The sequence below is a fragment of the Pteropus vampyrus genome, unplaced genomic scaffold (genome assembly GCF_000151845.1).
Source record: "Pteropus vampyrus isolate Shadow unplaced genomic scaffold, Pvam_2.0 Scaffold17, whole genome shotgun sequence".
Taxonomy (NCBI): Eukaryota; Metazoa; Chordata; class Mammalia; order Chiroptera; family Pteropodidae; genus Pteropus; species Pteropus vampyrus.
Window position 1 is genome coordinate 11,967,052 of NW_011888798.1, and position 15,595 is coordinate 11,982,646.

General features: G+C 40.8%; 1 protein-coding gene across 2 annotated transcripts in view; it reads left to right on the top strand.

Annotated features, from left to right (window-relative positions):
- NCKAP5 (NCK associated protein 5) overlaps nt 1-15,595 on the top strand; it is a 720,600-nt gene that overhangs the window by 648,005 nt on the left and 57,000 nt on the right. For both annotated transcript variants that reach the window (XM_023527517.1, XM_023527518.1), the window contains 3 exons: nt 6,118-6,429; nt 9,129-9,265; nt 11,662-11,794. In XM_023527517.1, coding sequence (XP_023383285.1) covers nt 6,118-6,429; nt 9,129-9,265; nt 11,662-11,794 — 582 coding nt within the window. The remainder of the gene's footprint in view (nt 1-6,117; nt 6,430-9,128; nt 9,266-11,661; nt 11,795-15,595) is intronic.

Genomic DNA, 15,595 nt, shown 5'->3' on the forward strand with positions numbered 1-15,595 from the left:
TATCATTTTAAAAATCAAATATTACTAAAAGATATGAAACAAAAAACAATAATTTTTGTTCTCCATCTCTATCTACTCCTGGTTCGAGATCAGAATAGTTTCTTTAAATCCTTTGTTATCACATAACTAGCAGGTAGCCAAGAAGGTCTTCAAGCCTAGTCTTTCCAACTCTGAAGCCTATTCTCTTTTCATTTCTTTCTTCTGAATATACAAAGGAACTTAGAACTCAAATGAGGATTTCTTAAACCTATCCTATATAATCATCTCTTTGGCCAGATACATTAATTATACCAAAATTTTGGTTTACAAATTCAGTGATTAAAGATTTATGAGCTAGCATCTGTGAGAAAAAATTGAGACACTTTAATGTGTCAAAGAGAAGACTAAGGAAAAAAATAGTTAATGGTATTTCCCAAACACTCAAAATCATTGCTAATTCAGATTCCACTAACTTGGAAATTTATATTAACTGAAACAATGTTGGAAATAAACTTGTCCCTTTGCAGCTATTTTTAAAGATAATGTTCCTATGAAACAGAATAGTAAAAAACAAGTTTGCAAGAAGCATAGGTAACTCAGTTAAGAGAACAAATTGTTTTAAAAGAGAAACTCACCGTAAATACATCTAAGAAGTTACTGAGAAATCTCATCTACTCCTTACAAATGGATCATAGGAACTTGACTCCGTGAGAACTTAGTTCTTATACTACTATGGGTGTTGATATTAAATGGGATGCCAGCACTCAGCATGGCATCTAGAATCACTGGGGATAAAGGCTAGGGTAATGATGCCACACTGGCTTTTGCTAGATGTGGGACCTTCTGACCCAGTGATGCTTTGAGGTGGGGGCAGGGACTGTGGAGGATGCTAAAGCAGCATTTCGTGGAGCTATCTTTAATCTTGGTCACTGACCCTTGATCTAATGGTTTAGAAGTATTAAGAAATAAGTCTCTAGAATATTCAATAATTCTGAATGATCTTATCCTTCTGGCTATCTGAATTAATAAAGTCTGGCTGTATGTGAAAAATAGCTACACAGAAGAGGAAAGTCAGCTGTTTGGTTGCTGGAGTCAGAACAAAAAGCAGTAGGTTGGGATTTCAAAAGGAAAGGTTCATATTCAGTTTAATTTAGGGAAGAACTTTCTAAAGATTAGAGCTATTTTTCATCCACTTATTCTTTCATTACCCTCAATGAGCAGACTATGTATCAGGCTCTGTGCTGAGCACTGGTGATAAAGAAGAAATCAGCTACTCTATCAGTTTATAATTATGATCAGCTCTATCAGCAAATAATTACTACTATAGAATAAGGGCAATACAGACTCATGAATGGGATGGTATGGGGCTACTAAAGAGAGGAATAAAATTTGGTTTGCCCCTAGAGTGCTTACAGTCTAATAACACTGGTTTTGAGAATTATTGCCATTTTCCAAATAATAGCTATATACCTGTTCGAGGCATCATGCTATCTTTATTACGTGCTTTGTTTCTAGTCCTCAAAGCGCTCCTATGATGAAAGTTATATGATCTAATTTTAAGATGAGGAAACTAAAGCCACCTGCTAAGGTACCTGGTACAAGGAGCAGAAGTGAGGATGCTCATTGATGAGCTGAGTGGGGATTTTATATTATGCACCCTAAGTTAACAGTTGAAAAATCCCTGGTGGAAATGTTTCTCCAAAATTTCTTCTCTGCCATCCACCCACCTACCCAAACAGAACCTCACCCTTTTTGGCTGCGAACACTCAGGCTGCTCATCTCCCTCTTAGGCACGATAACTTCCCTCTTTACTGAAGCTCTAATGCCAGATGGTATTCCTAATCCAAGCACTCTCAGCAGTTTTCCTAAAAAACGAGGCCTTAGAAATTCCCATATTGGCTGCTAAGAGACTAAAAAGGTATCTGTCTCCTTGCCTACCAGAGATATGCAGGGTAATGTATTCGAGCTGTGAGTTAAAGAAGATCCTGAGTCCACTCTGGAAGTAAGAAAGTCTGTAGCATTCTGCTGTTGACATGCCCTGAATGCATCCCAGGTGTGCTGAGATATTGAGCCCTCAGCTCTCAGGTAGCCAGTGGTCCTGGGGCAGCCGGTGTTTTCCTCATTGAGCCCTGTATTTTCTATGTGTGCCACGACTTTAAAAGGACTGGGAGACAGTGTGCTAAGTCATCTCATGAAATATTTGGAGATAATTGGTGATAAGTGAGAACTTACCTTAAGAGATAGAGAGAAGGCAAATAGGACAATGAGAAGTAGGTGGGAGGGCTCACCAGGGTCAGAGACATAACTGGTGACCTTAGAAGAATGAAACCTGCTGGTCCATTCAGTGACCTAAAGCTTGAACTCATTAGCAGGTGTTCTCCTAGCCACAAATGTGAACTTAAACTTGTCAAGATCAAGACCGAATCAATTCATTTGAGATGCAAGACTGGCTTGCTGCTTTGAACTTTGTTCCTATTACAGCCATTTAATTATTTTGTGAGTTCTTATAATTCTCTGAGGAAAATGCTGGCTTCAGAATTACAATATCTAACCCTTCTTCAGGTTACAGTATTTTTATTAACTATGAGAAACTTATAGTGCCTTGAAGAAACTACATAAAGAAGATGTCAGCATTTTCAATATAAGCTCCATTTCCAAAGGTTTATGCATTCTGGAGAAATTTGCTTGCGGGTGAAACTTGACATACAGTGCCTGAGTTCCTGACTGTCCACACTTCATTTCATAGGTACTTATGAATGAGTCCCTCAAATTCACTACATTTGGTAACTATAATTTTTAGAAATAAAAATGGCTTTAATAGCAATTGGTTTCTGTGTTTAATGTCAGTGCACACAATTCTCAGAGAATCAGAGCAGTCAGGAATACCAAAAATCTTGTTTTATACATTCTGGTGTGACATTAATGTGAAGGGAAAGAAAGGAAAGAAAAATAATTTAAAGGGACAGATACCAGAAAATGTTGTTCTCAGAAGGATATCAGACATAGACATCCTTCATCACTTTTTCTACCCCAGATCCCTCCTCGCGCATTTCCTGCCTAGTGTGATAAGCCAGGCCAACATACGCAGGCTTTGCTGTCTAGGATCTTTCCTCAGAAGTCACTGAAAAGGCAACCAACAATCTCACTTTGTTTTCTGAGCCTCCGTTGGAGAGGACTGGCATAAGTGCTCTCTGAACCATAAAATACTTGGTGAAGAGAGAGTTCTTAGACAAAGCCAGAAACACACTGCTCATGGAGGCAATACTTATCATTGCCCAGAGAGGTAAAATAAATGTCAGAAAAATTGCCACATGGAAGTCTGCAGATACAATCCAAGAGGGCACAGGGAAGAGTTACTAGGCAGTTGTGATTCGCAAGAACCATTCAGATCAGGGTGCATAGTCATCCTGAGTAGGGGCAGCAACTGCCTAGATGCCTAACTTGTTGACTGTAGATTCCAACCTCAGGATAGGGAGCATGAGAATTAGCTAAAATTCAGGAGCCTGCACCAATTTCAGAGGAGAAGTTGGGCACCTTGCCAAGAAACAGTGACTATTCTGTGAGTCTTCTGCTTACAAGGCTGCCTCAGTGGCTATCGACTGAGTGGACCCCATTTCTGGATTTACCTGTGCTTTTGGAGGGAATCAATTTAGCTCAGTGGCTAAGCACCTGGTCATTTCAGTAGGGCAAGCCTAGATTCAAATCCAAGCTCTTTATAGCATATGGCCTTGGGCAAGTTATTTAACCTTTTGAGCTAGTATTCCTCATTTGTAAATGGCAAAAATTAGCTCTTACCTTTAGGTGGTGAAAATAGAGAGATGTTACAAAGAAAGCAGTGAGCTTCCAGTAACTGTAATAAGCAGCCAAACTTGATAATCTATCTTCACAAAAAGAGAAGATACCCCAACGTTCCTCCATGCTGAGCACTCTTTGGTTCAGGGGTAGGCCGTCCTTAAGGTGCATTGGGGTAAATTTTTATGGCAGGCAGCCCCGGCATGTAGGGACTAACCCATCTCAGCTGTTACAGCCATGAATCTTTGATTCCTATCCTCAGAGACTAAGTTGGTCCTGATGAAGATTCACTTTTCTGTGAAACTGAAAGAGTTCAGACATTTAGAATTGCACCAAGTACAACACGTGGACATGCTAAATCTGAGTGTTGTGTATCTAGTCTAAAATGAAGAAAGGACACTGAATTCTGAATAACAGGATCTTTCTTTTTGAACTCTCCTGGCAACACCTCCCCATGCAAACAGCTGATCATTTCTCAAAAACGCCATTCTGTAACAATTAATTCTCTTTAATTAGGAGGAAATGAATAGAGAAGACAAATAATCTGTAAAGCTGGTTGAGAGTAAAGCTGACTAGGTGGAAGCCCTGAAATGAATGGGGCTAAAACTTAGCCCTCATGATCCTGGGAAAGATCTCAGACCATAGCCATATGATTCAGGGCTCCTGCAGTCCTTGACCGGTCTCTGATATTCTACAGTACATGAGATGGCTAAATGGTACCATACTGTAGAGGGGCTAACTACCATCCCCCTACTAAATATCACTTTGGAGACTGAAGCCTCTCTTTTGACAGGGACCTCATTTTTCTAGTGCTTTCAAAACTAAGCACCAAACCTACTAGAATCTACAAAAGCCAACTCTCTATGCAGCCCCTTTGCTTTTATCTTAGTATTAGAAAACTCTCAGATTTCTACTAGTCACTCAGAGCAAAGAGGTGTCCAGGGATGGGAGTGGGGGCAGATTCTGAAGTTCAAATACTAATTGCTGAGTATAAAAGGAGATTGCATAAGAAAGTTACTTAAAGATAAACTATTTACCTATCATATATCTATTAATACCTAATAAATATACTAAGCATTTTGTATATGTTGCCATTCATTATTTCATTCTTTCGGCTATGCTAGGTGTCATTCTAAATTCTAGAGATTTGATAATGAACATATTTTTATCCTCACAGCAACCCTATAAGGAATCTGAGAACTCAAGAGATCACAGGTCTTGTGCAAGAGTTCATATAATTAGTTATTGGCAGATACCACAGTCCAAGCCACTGTTCCATGAAGCACCACCAAAATGTTAGCTATTGAGCCAACTGATACAAGGATTACTCATATCCTATTATATTCCCCATTGCATCTAACATGGTGCTGAGTTGCACTTCTTAGTCCTAAACTTAAAAGATGCTGATATAAACTTTACTAAGGATGTTTCATTCTAAGATTTGCATATAAACAGGAGATTTTTGAGTGACAAGCGGATCTTGGGAGCTGTCGCATTGGCTTGGATAAACCATACCACCATTTCAGAAATTAAATATGTAATATTATTTTTCAGTTATTTTTTTCAGTTATAAAAAATATGTAATATTTTTTTCAGCTAATGAGATATCATTAGCAGACTATGTCGCACAAGTATGGTGGAATCAACTTAATTTGTTTTAGGGACTAGTGGAATCCCTGGGAATGACAAGAAATCCAAAAAGTCCTGATGAGTTTTGTCATTGCGTAAAGTGAAAGAACATAGCTTTATAGTCTTCTCAATAAGACTTGAAATGGCAATTGGGTCAAATGAAGCCCACATGATAAGTGACGTTCCACCTATAAGGTAACTTTTGGGATGACCCTTATAGAATTACTTGTCCTCATAGTCCAATTGAGAGGTCACAGACTTAGCAGAATGAGTGATGAATCATGCAAGAAATGCACAATTATCTTTGTTAGGATATTGATTTGTTAGATATGCTTATTACTTTTAGTTAATAAATTTTACTTAATTGGTTGAAGTCACATGATTCCCAATTGAAATAAGGGTGATCAAAAATAATTTTTATTCTCTAATGACTGTTGCTTTTCTGTTATAGCTCCAGAGAGCCTTCCAGAGTATATATTGCACATGTGCCTTTTCTGTCAGTAACTGCTGGACTTCTTACCTTATATTATGTGAAGGGAATATTTTCATGTTCAATTAAATGCCGGTTTCATGCCACTTTCTGGAAATTTACTATATCACGAATAGGATTTCTTCCTTCTAGATGTCCCCTCTCCTCCAGATCAGATCCAAATGCCCATGACCCTTTTATCTTTCTGTGAGAGCCATCTCTGATCCTTACTATGTTTCTGTGTCTAGAATCAAACTGCCAGATGAGAACACTGGACAGTGGGATCGGAACCTTCCCACTCCCAGACGCGGGGAGTCGCTCAACGGGACGGTACCTGTGTCAAGCAGACTCCACAGAGGACACTGAGCCCATTCTGTCTCCTGCAGCCCTTTGCGCAGCTCCTTCCATCAGAGCCCAGACCCTTGAACGAGAAGTGCCTTCCTCAGCTGATAGCCAGGGCTTGGCAGACACTGCCATTGTTCATTCCACATCTGACCCCATCATGGTTGCCGGGGGGATGCGACCTCTTCAAAGTCGCCTCCCAAAACCAGCCTCCTCAGGTAAAACGCCTGTTACTTTCCAAATTAGATTGTTTTCTCACCCAAATAATGCACTTGCTAACAAAATAGGAAACAAGCAGTAGAAAAGGTTTCTACCAGGAGGTCAGTGAGTGACCTCTGCCCAGTAGAAATGTAGATGCATGAAAATCCTTATGTCCTCAAGAGAAAAGTAAAAAGCAGTAAACATTGTCTACTCTTAAGACATTATATTAAGGAGTGTATACATATATAAAAGAAGCATGTAAGCACAGGTATATAGTATGTAATTTGATTGAGAAAAAAAACACGACATACACATGGGGCTTTGCTTTGATCTTTTAAACTTAACTCTGAATATAAACCAATTTAGGTTCAAGACATAAATTTAACTGAAATGTTGTTTGCCGTCCAGTGAGAAACCTATGTTTTCTGACATAATCCTATCTTGTTCAAATATATTTATATGTCGAACTATAAAAAACTTAGTTTGAAACGTCAGCAGTAGACTGTGCATTAACTGCAACAGAATGGAGAGAGCCTTCCCACCGAGAAATGTTATCTTTGGTTGCAGTCAACTGAAACGAGCTTTCATGATTAAAGTTAGGCCCGGGCTAAGGGTCGAAGTTTTTTTTATTGTTCCTTCAAGATTAAAACTATTTTTTACAGCTCAGGATGGCACTACATAAATTTTAACTTGTATGGTTTATGTTGCATTTATGACATACATAAGCATATAAAATAGGACTCTAAAGACTTTCATTTATGATTTGATGATTAGAAAGGAGCCACAAGTAGAGATTATACTATAGACTTCTGAGAAATTAGAAGACTTTTAATTAAACATCTTCGAATAACCGTGATTGGGCTATCCCCAGGGCTGAGTTCTTCCCTCATACCGTAATACTAACTGCCATGAATGTTTCATCACAAACTTCTGCTCATTTCAAGCCAAGGCTACATTTTAGAAAGCTGGAATGCGTATTAAAATAAATGCATTGTTAATTAATGACACAGCCTCCAGAGATTCAGGGGTGAAATCCTAGTTATAGATTATGTGCCCCATGCTTGAATAGTCACATGTATGGCCTCAATTCAGCGGCAAGTTGCCGACTAGACTCCATGATTAAACACTGTCATTATAACAAATTGAATAGAAACCGCAAGCCTTGAATTGCTTCATAGGAAGGGGATAGGAAGGAGATTGTTCTGATCTTGCTGCTAATATTCACTGCACCGGTTTTCTAAGGTTTGTGCCTTAATTAAATTGTCATGAAGAGTTGTAAAAAAAATAGTATGTGGTAGAGAGTGAGGTCAACACGCTGCAGGAAATTTTTTTGTGTCACCCATCCTAAAGCTTTCTGTCCACCAAATGATATTGTGACCATGCTCCAGAGCAGCGGTCCCCAACCTTTTTGGCCCCAGGAACCGGTGCTTCTGTGAGAATCTAATGCCTAATGACCTGAGATGGAGCTGAGGCAGTGATACCAGCTCTAGGGAGCGGTTGAAAATACAGATGAAGCTGCTCTCACTCCCCGCCTCTCACCTCCTGCTGTGCGGCCCGGTTCCTAACAGGCCACTGACCGGTACCGATCTGAAGTTGGAGACACCTGCTCCAGAGGCAGGGCCATCTTTCCAAGGCTTCTTTTTTCTCTGTGGCCATTGGTTACTCATTTTAAAAACTCAGAAATGGGGAATTAGCTGGAACAAAAGGCAAACGGTTTAGAGCAGTCACTTTCTATTTAATGTATTCATTTGAATTGTTTTTTTCTCTTATCCTCATATCAAAAATGGAAATAACTGTGCAAATCTCAGACTGTTGATGAAAATATAATTATTTTGCTTCTGCTCACAGCAAAACGCTGTTGAGAGGCTATCACAGCATGTCCTGTTGATAATCATTGAGGCTGGAGGATAATAACAGCAATTCTCCTTTCTGGCGTGAGAAAGAATATACTTTGCACGTTAATCTACTATTGTGGGTAATGGAGGAACATCCTTTAATCGTTCTGTTAATTACATCCTCACTACTCAAAATGTGATCCGTGGGCCAGCATCATTGGCATCATCTGGGAACTTGTCAGAAATGCAGAATCTCAGACCCCAAACCTACTAAAGAAAAATCTGCAATTAACAAAAGCTCAGCTGATGTACATGCAAATCAGAGCTTAAGAAGTACTACCCTGCAAGGTCTCTAAGGGCCTCTGAGAAAAATTTCCCAAGCCACATTATTTAAAATGACCTTCACAGGTATTTTAGGAAAATAAGGGTCCCCTTCTCAAATGCACTTGGGAAAGGCTGAAAATTTACATCCTCCCTTTAGAAATTATGACAATTCCCATTAGCACCATGAAGGCTCTGAGAAACCCTCTAAACAAGGAAACTTGGTTTTTATTTGATGACAAGCACTATTCGAGAAATAATCAATGTTTCCCAGTTTGCCCACTGAACCTTTTCTCATATGAAAAAACTACCGATGTTTTGTGGAAAAGTGGTCCAAGGACAGTTTGCCTTCAGGCCTCCAAGGTGGCCATCCTCTATGGCTATACATAATTAATTCAACTGCATCTGTTAGCACAGGGGACAGAATGTTAGGAAAAGCAGCTTTCATTCTATTTGGACTTTTTCTTATTATTTCTGATTTTCTTCTCCATCCTCCTACCTGAACTTGTAAAGAGTTGAAAAAAACCGATTATGATTTTTATATACATTTCCTCATTTAGGAAAAATCAATTCCCCAATGCAGAATGAAGCAGAGCCAAGGCCTCAGACTTGTTCGTCATTCAAATATGCTGAAGACACAATGGAAAGGGAGCTGCTTCAAAACTGGGGAGGTGAAGACCCCTCTGGGGAGACCCAGGTAAGGGATGGCCGACAGGAAGACGCCTTCCACCTGTTAATCCTGATGGTGAACTCCTTAAACACTTTTGTGATTGATTTAAGTCAAATTTTTTTTTGTCCGTTCAGTAACTAAAAGCCCAGGCTCGAGGCTCACCTTTTTTCCTGAATTAGTAAGTAACACCATAGGTTCAGGAGCAGAATTCAAAGTGCCTCCATGGATCTGCACCACGATTCTCGAGGTGTGGATACTCTGCCCTGGTAAGACGTTGTAGAACAGGCATTCTCTCTCCCAAGTCATAAGAGCCCCATTTAAAGTGATTTGATGATATTTTTTCATTATCTCCTCAGTTACTTTAACCTTTACTTTGTTCCTATGAGATGGGTAAAGCAGGTATAATTAGACTCCTTTTGGGGATGAATAGACTGAGCCCTCCGACTTGCCAGAGACAGTGAGACCCTCATTTCTTCTATCCTTATCATTTGGGTTCTTCATCTACCCTGAGATGGCACACACAGGCCTCCTGGTGTGCACCTGGACCTAGGGAAGGGCTCATGACTCAGGGACTCTTAAGTCATTCCTCGGGTTACTTGCTTTTCTCTCCTGCACCCCATCCTGTTTACCAATGCCAGCTGATTACTTGGGCCATAGTCAACCTGTTCACTATCCCTCAACTTGTCCTGGTGCTGGCTCACCTCAGGGTATTTGTTGGTGCCCGGCAGTAAGAAGGGCAGGAGGAAGGATGTAGGGACCAATTACCAGAGCTTCCCAGCCCTTCCTTGACCCTTTCTGCTTTTGCTGCCTTGGCTCTCCCAATCCCAACATTATGGAGAAACCCCTAAAAGACACCCAAAATTGAGCTAGGAAATCGTTCAGAAACAACAGATGATGACAGTGGCAAAGAGGTTTGGGTAATTCCAAGAAAGAGAATTACTCACTGCTGAGCAGGAGGGATATGTCCCCTCTACCTGTGATGGCAGTGCGCTCCTCATCCAACGTTCACATCCCCCAAAACACGTACCTTTCTGGGGTCCTTTTCCTCATCATCTTCCACCAGCTCTGCCCATTGGAAATCCTGCCCTGTCTTGTAAGAATCACCACTGTGGCTTGGAACTTAGAACTCTGCTTCATTGACTGCCAGGGAGGGAAAGTTTGAAGCAAGAATTAGCTTTATATTTTCAGTACTCAGCACAGCGCCCATTTCAATTAGTGTTTGTTGAATAGAGGGATGGAAAAATGCATCTCATCATACCCAGAATGTGTTACTGGGGTCCTGCAGGGACTCTAGACATGGGGCGCCCCTGGAACCATAGCCAGTAGACTTGTCATGCTTCATGGACATCATCCTTGCTAGACTACTCGTATCTCCTGTATTGAGCTCTGTACTCCCAGAACCTAACATACTGTTTGGCACAGAGTACATACTCAATAAGCATCTGTTAAATGGGTGGGTAAATGAGTAAGTGAATGAAGGAATAATAGAAATGAGTAAGTGCTTGGATTTATAACCCCAGCTGAAAAAGCTTATACTCTGAAATGTATTTTTATAATTTCCAACCAAATGGCACTCTCCCAAACAGCCTTTAGAGACCCATCCTATACATCTGTGCCTGAACCGTCTGGGATAGATGGGAAATAATTGGCTCTGACAGGGCAGTCTGCAAACATAAAAGAAAGGCCCAAACACGAGAGTTGCAGTCTTAGATCCAGTATTCTGCCTGTGTGCACAGAGGTAAAAACTGTTCATTGAGTTTCAACCATCTTCAGCAATTCCTGCATATTGCATGATCGCCACACCAGTGACATCCCGATGGGTCAGGCTGAGTGTGCATGTGAGCAAAAGGGGAGATTGCGTCCCTGGACCTGTGAATTATCAGTAGATTTGAAGATTATATAGGATTAGCAACTGTATACTTTCCTAAAGGCTCCTATCCTTTCAGGAGCTGGAAGAAAATTATAAATTACGCAAACATTTATTCTTTTTTGTTCCCAAGGTTGATTTTTTCATACCCTCTAATACTTGAAAGCCAATGATGAGATCAGTTAAATAAATAAGCCATTAAGCTTGGAACAGCAGCTGTAATGGGCACTTGAGAAAAATATGACCCTATAAAAAAGTGTACAAAATTCAGAGCAGGTAATAGGGGACTTTCCTATGCCTGGGACAATGGCAGAGTATGGGCAATGGCTTCATTAGTGCAAGCCTGTTTCTGCAGCCCTGGTAATTGAGTGGACTGCGCCAGCTCCGAAGACAGACGACAGGCCGAGCTGAGTTGCTCTTGGGGGTGGGGCAGTGGGCATGGCATTCTGTGTACACAAGCAACAGCCAAATAGGAATTGTTTCACATCCTCACAGGATTTTCTGCCCAAGTTTGATTTGCATGAATAATCTTAACAGTCTCATATTACCCATTTAGGACAAGGTACCCAGAATGCGTTCGTACTCTGCCAGCGGTGGCAGTGATAGTGACAGTGACCCGGACTATGGAAATAATGGTTTTGGAGCTGGAAGGGGCAAATTAGTGAAAACAATGAAGAGCGCCACCCCAGGTAACGCACGGGGAGCACACTGGACATTCGGAGTTCCTCTCTCTTGTGGAAGCTGCCGATTAAACCTTTCACTGTGCTCTGCTTCCGCTTCTCCCCCAACTTATTTTACATCTTAGCTATATATCCCTCCTCTGAGATCGCATTTTCTGGCACATACAGAAGATTGTTCTACGTGCATCAATTTGTTTTCTGGTATAATCTTCATGACATTGCAGTGCAGTCTGTAAAGATTTTATTTCTAAATCTGGCATCTCACAAAAAGTCTCCAATTGAGTTATCTCAGTAATGAAGGAATGACTATAAAGATAACTTTGTTCTTAATTACATACTTTGGCAAGTTAAATTATGCAGTGAGCCATGGATAGAATTACCAGGCTCTTTGCTCGTACCGTGCTGTGTAGCTCTGGATCTGTTAGCCATGCCATTATGAATAGGTCTGTTTATGAGGTTAAAACTCCCTCACACTATTTCTGTTTGAATCAGAATTGGCAGTAGAAAAATCATCATCCTGAGGCATTTAAAAATATGTATAGTCAGATGGCAATTCCTTACACATGCAAGAGGACAGATGTACCCCTAACACAAAATGTGATCTGGAGTCTGACTTTCTTCTAATCTATTCTGGATTGTCAGAAATATTTTAATGATGTATTGGAGAGTTGTTCTTTTCATACTAACCTACTTTTTTTCTCAAATACTAACTTAGCAATTATATGATGAAACCAAGACTTTCTTTTTTAAAACAAGACTGATATGTTGCTTTAGGGAAAAATGTAATTTAGCCACCATGTGTGTTTCCAGTTTTCCAAGTGTCTTGCATTTGTGACACAGGGGCATAAGAGTGGCATGTATGAATAGCCATTAATCTGAGCCTTCACTCTGCTCCTTGCTTCCTACCAGCCATTAAGAAGCAGGATCAATGGTTGAACTCTGCCAAGGTTTACCAAGAAGAAAGTGGCAAACATCCCTGGCATTTTAGTTAGGTGGTTGTCCCCATCAGCTCTCTGTTGGTCAGTGTCCCTCTGGTTGTGACAGATAAAGAGAAAAGGGAGTTTATTTTCATGAGGCTTGCCCAGTTAAATGCTTAGGGTCAGTCCAGCTTTTAGTCCAGGTTCTTTCCTTGAACCTATCATGGGTCCACAGTGAATAACCTCACCTCACTGACCCTCAATTGCTCCATCCAAGAATGATTTCCAGGGCCCCTTCCAGCTCTAAAACACCATACATTTATTGGACAAATATGTATTGAAAGCCTCCTCTAGACCTGCTTTCCATCAGTGAGTGAGTAAATGGACAAAGATCTCTGCCAGACAGTAAACAAGATGTATAATAAACTATTAATGTATCTAGTTTGTTGAAAGGAGATAAGTGCTACAGGGAAAAAAAGTAAAACTGGGTATGGTGCGGGAGAGCAGGAGGGCTGGGAAGGTGGTGGTGAAGGCAGGGAGATGTTAAAACTTAATCAGAGCATTTGGAACAAGCCTGACTGAGAAGGTGATGTTTGAGTAGCGAGTCGAAGGAAGAGAGGGAGTGAGCCATGAAGATATCTAGGGGAAAAGCATTCTTGGCAGAAGGAACAGCTAGTACTGAAGACTTGAGAAGGAGCAGCAGGTAGCCAGTGTGGCTGTGGCAGAGAAAGCAAGGAGAAGACTGGGAGACGAGGTGAGATAGGTAAAAGTGACCAGAGCTGGTAAGGCATTGCTCGCCATTCTGGGTACTTTGCTTCTTCTCTGAGAAACATATGTGGGAGCTTTTCAATATCTCTGAGCATAGGTGTTTCAAAAGGATTACTCTGGCTGCTGTGTTGCGAAGCCTGAGGAAGCAAGACCAACTAAGAGGCTATCACATCATCCAGGCAAGAGATGTTAGTGGCTGAGACTAGGGTAGTCATCATAAAAGGAGTGAGCAGCACTAAGAGAGCCCTCCCCAGTGATGGTAATATTCTGTATCCACACTGTCCTGTACCATGTGGCCCATAAGCACTTGAAATATGACTAGTGTGAGTAAGAAATTGAATTTTTAAATTTAATTTTTGCTATAGTTTTCCTAGGAATTCTCACTTGAGACGTACTTTTTTCATCTGTTTCAATTTTTTAATTGTTATTAACTTGAATTTTAATATTAATAATCACATATGGCTTGTACGATAAGGAGTGAGAATGATCTGCTTCCAGATCTAATTAAAAGTACAACACAATTCACTGATAGGTTGCACGTGGGGTGAAAGAAAAAGCAGAGTCAAAGATGGCTGCAAAGTTTAGATCCTAGAAGGGATGCTGTTCTGAGGATTGGAATGGAGTAGGCCTTGCGTTGGGGCTTGGGGAGGCGGATTGGTGGTTAATTCTGGACATGCTAAGTTTGAGATGCTCGTTAAGCAAATGGAGGTATTGACTAGCTAGTAGGCTGTGTGAATCTGGAGTTCAGCAGATCCGGTCTGGTCTAGAGATGTCAATTTGAGCGTCAGCGTGTAGATGGCATTTAAGGCCCCAGATCCAAATGAGATCAGGAGCAGGGGAATGTTGATGGAGAGGACATATCCATATCATCCTCTCAACTTGCTCCTTAAACTTGTTTTTTCTGTCCTGCAGAAGGAAGTGAGCCTCGGCCTGAATTGTTTTCTCTCTACTCACTTGGCTCATCATATTCCCTCCAACTAGAGCAAATTCCTATTTGAAAGGAGCAAGCTTCTTTCATTCTATTGCTGTAGTATATGGGCAAATGGTGCTTTTTGGGATGAGACATTGAGGTCTAGCCAGAGTAACCCTGGATGCTGCACAGTGAACAAGAAGATCCTTTCTTCTGCCTTTAAAAGTGGACTTGTTGCCTTTCTCTAACTTATTTCACTCAGCATAATATTCTCCATCCTTATCGTAGTAAATGGTATAATTTCATTTTTTATGGCTGAATAATATTCCATTGTATATATGTACCATAACTTCTTTATTCAGTTGTCTCTTGATGGGAACTTAGGGTTGCTTCCATATGATTTCACTTATATGCAGAATCTAAGGAACAAAAGAATGAACAAACAAAATGAAAACAGACTCACAGATACGGAGAACAAGCTGGTGATTACCAGAGGGGAAGGAGGTTGGGGAAAGGGTATAAAAGGTGAAGGGATGGAGAAGTACAAATTAGCAGTTACAGAACAGTCACAGGGTTAGAGTACAACCTAAGGAATACAGTCAATAATATTGCAATAGCTAAGTATAGTGCCAGATGGGTACAAGGGAAATTGGGGGAATAACTTCATAAATTGTGTAAAGGCCTAACCATTGTGCTAATATACCTGACACTAATAATAATAAATAAATAATAAAAGTGGACTTGTTTCTAGAGCGCTGTCATTTGCACACAATGCATCCTGCCTCACCAAGCGAGCACAGCTCAGCCCTGGCTGGTGACAGTACTGCCGGGAGGGTGGGTATGCAGACAGCGGGCGTGGCTCTGGGTGCTGCTGGCTTCCAGCGAATTCTAGGAAGAAGCATTCAGGGTAGATGCATCACCATTAACTTTTTAGTTGTAGGCAAAGTTGATCTGTAAAAAAAAAAGAAACAATTAAGAGAGAAACGCTAAAAGGAGTGTGTGCCTTGGATGTGCAGGAGATTTTCTTCCCTTCAAGCCTGGGCTTTGCCTTGCTTTCATCACATGTGCCTGTGAATGTGAGATTGCCTCCCCACCCCCACCCCTATCCCCCGCATTCTCTCTTTAAGTAACAAGGTTTTGTAATAGAGGTCCCAACCTGCAGAATGGAATTTGCCTATAGATCTTGAAGCCTTATTGGATGCTCTCCAAGATAGT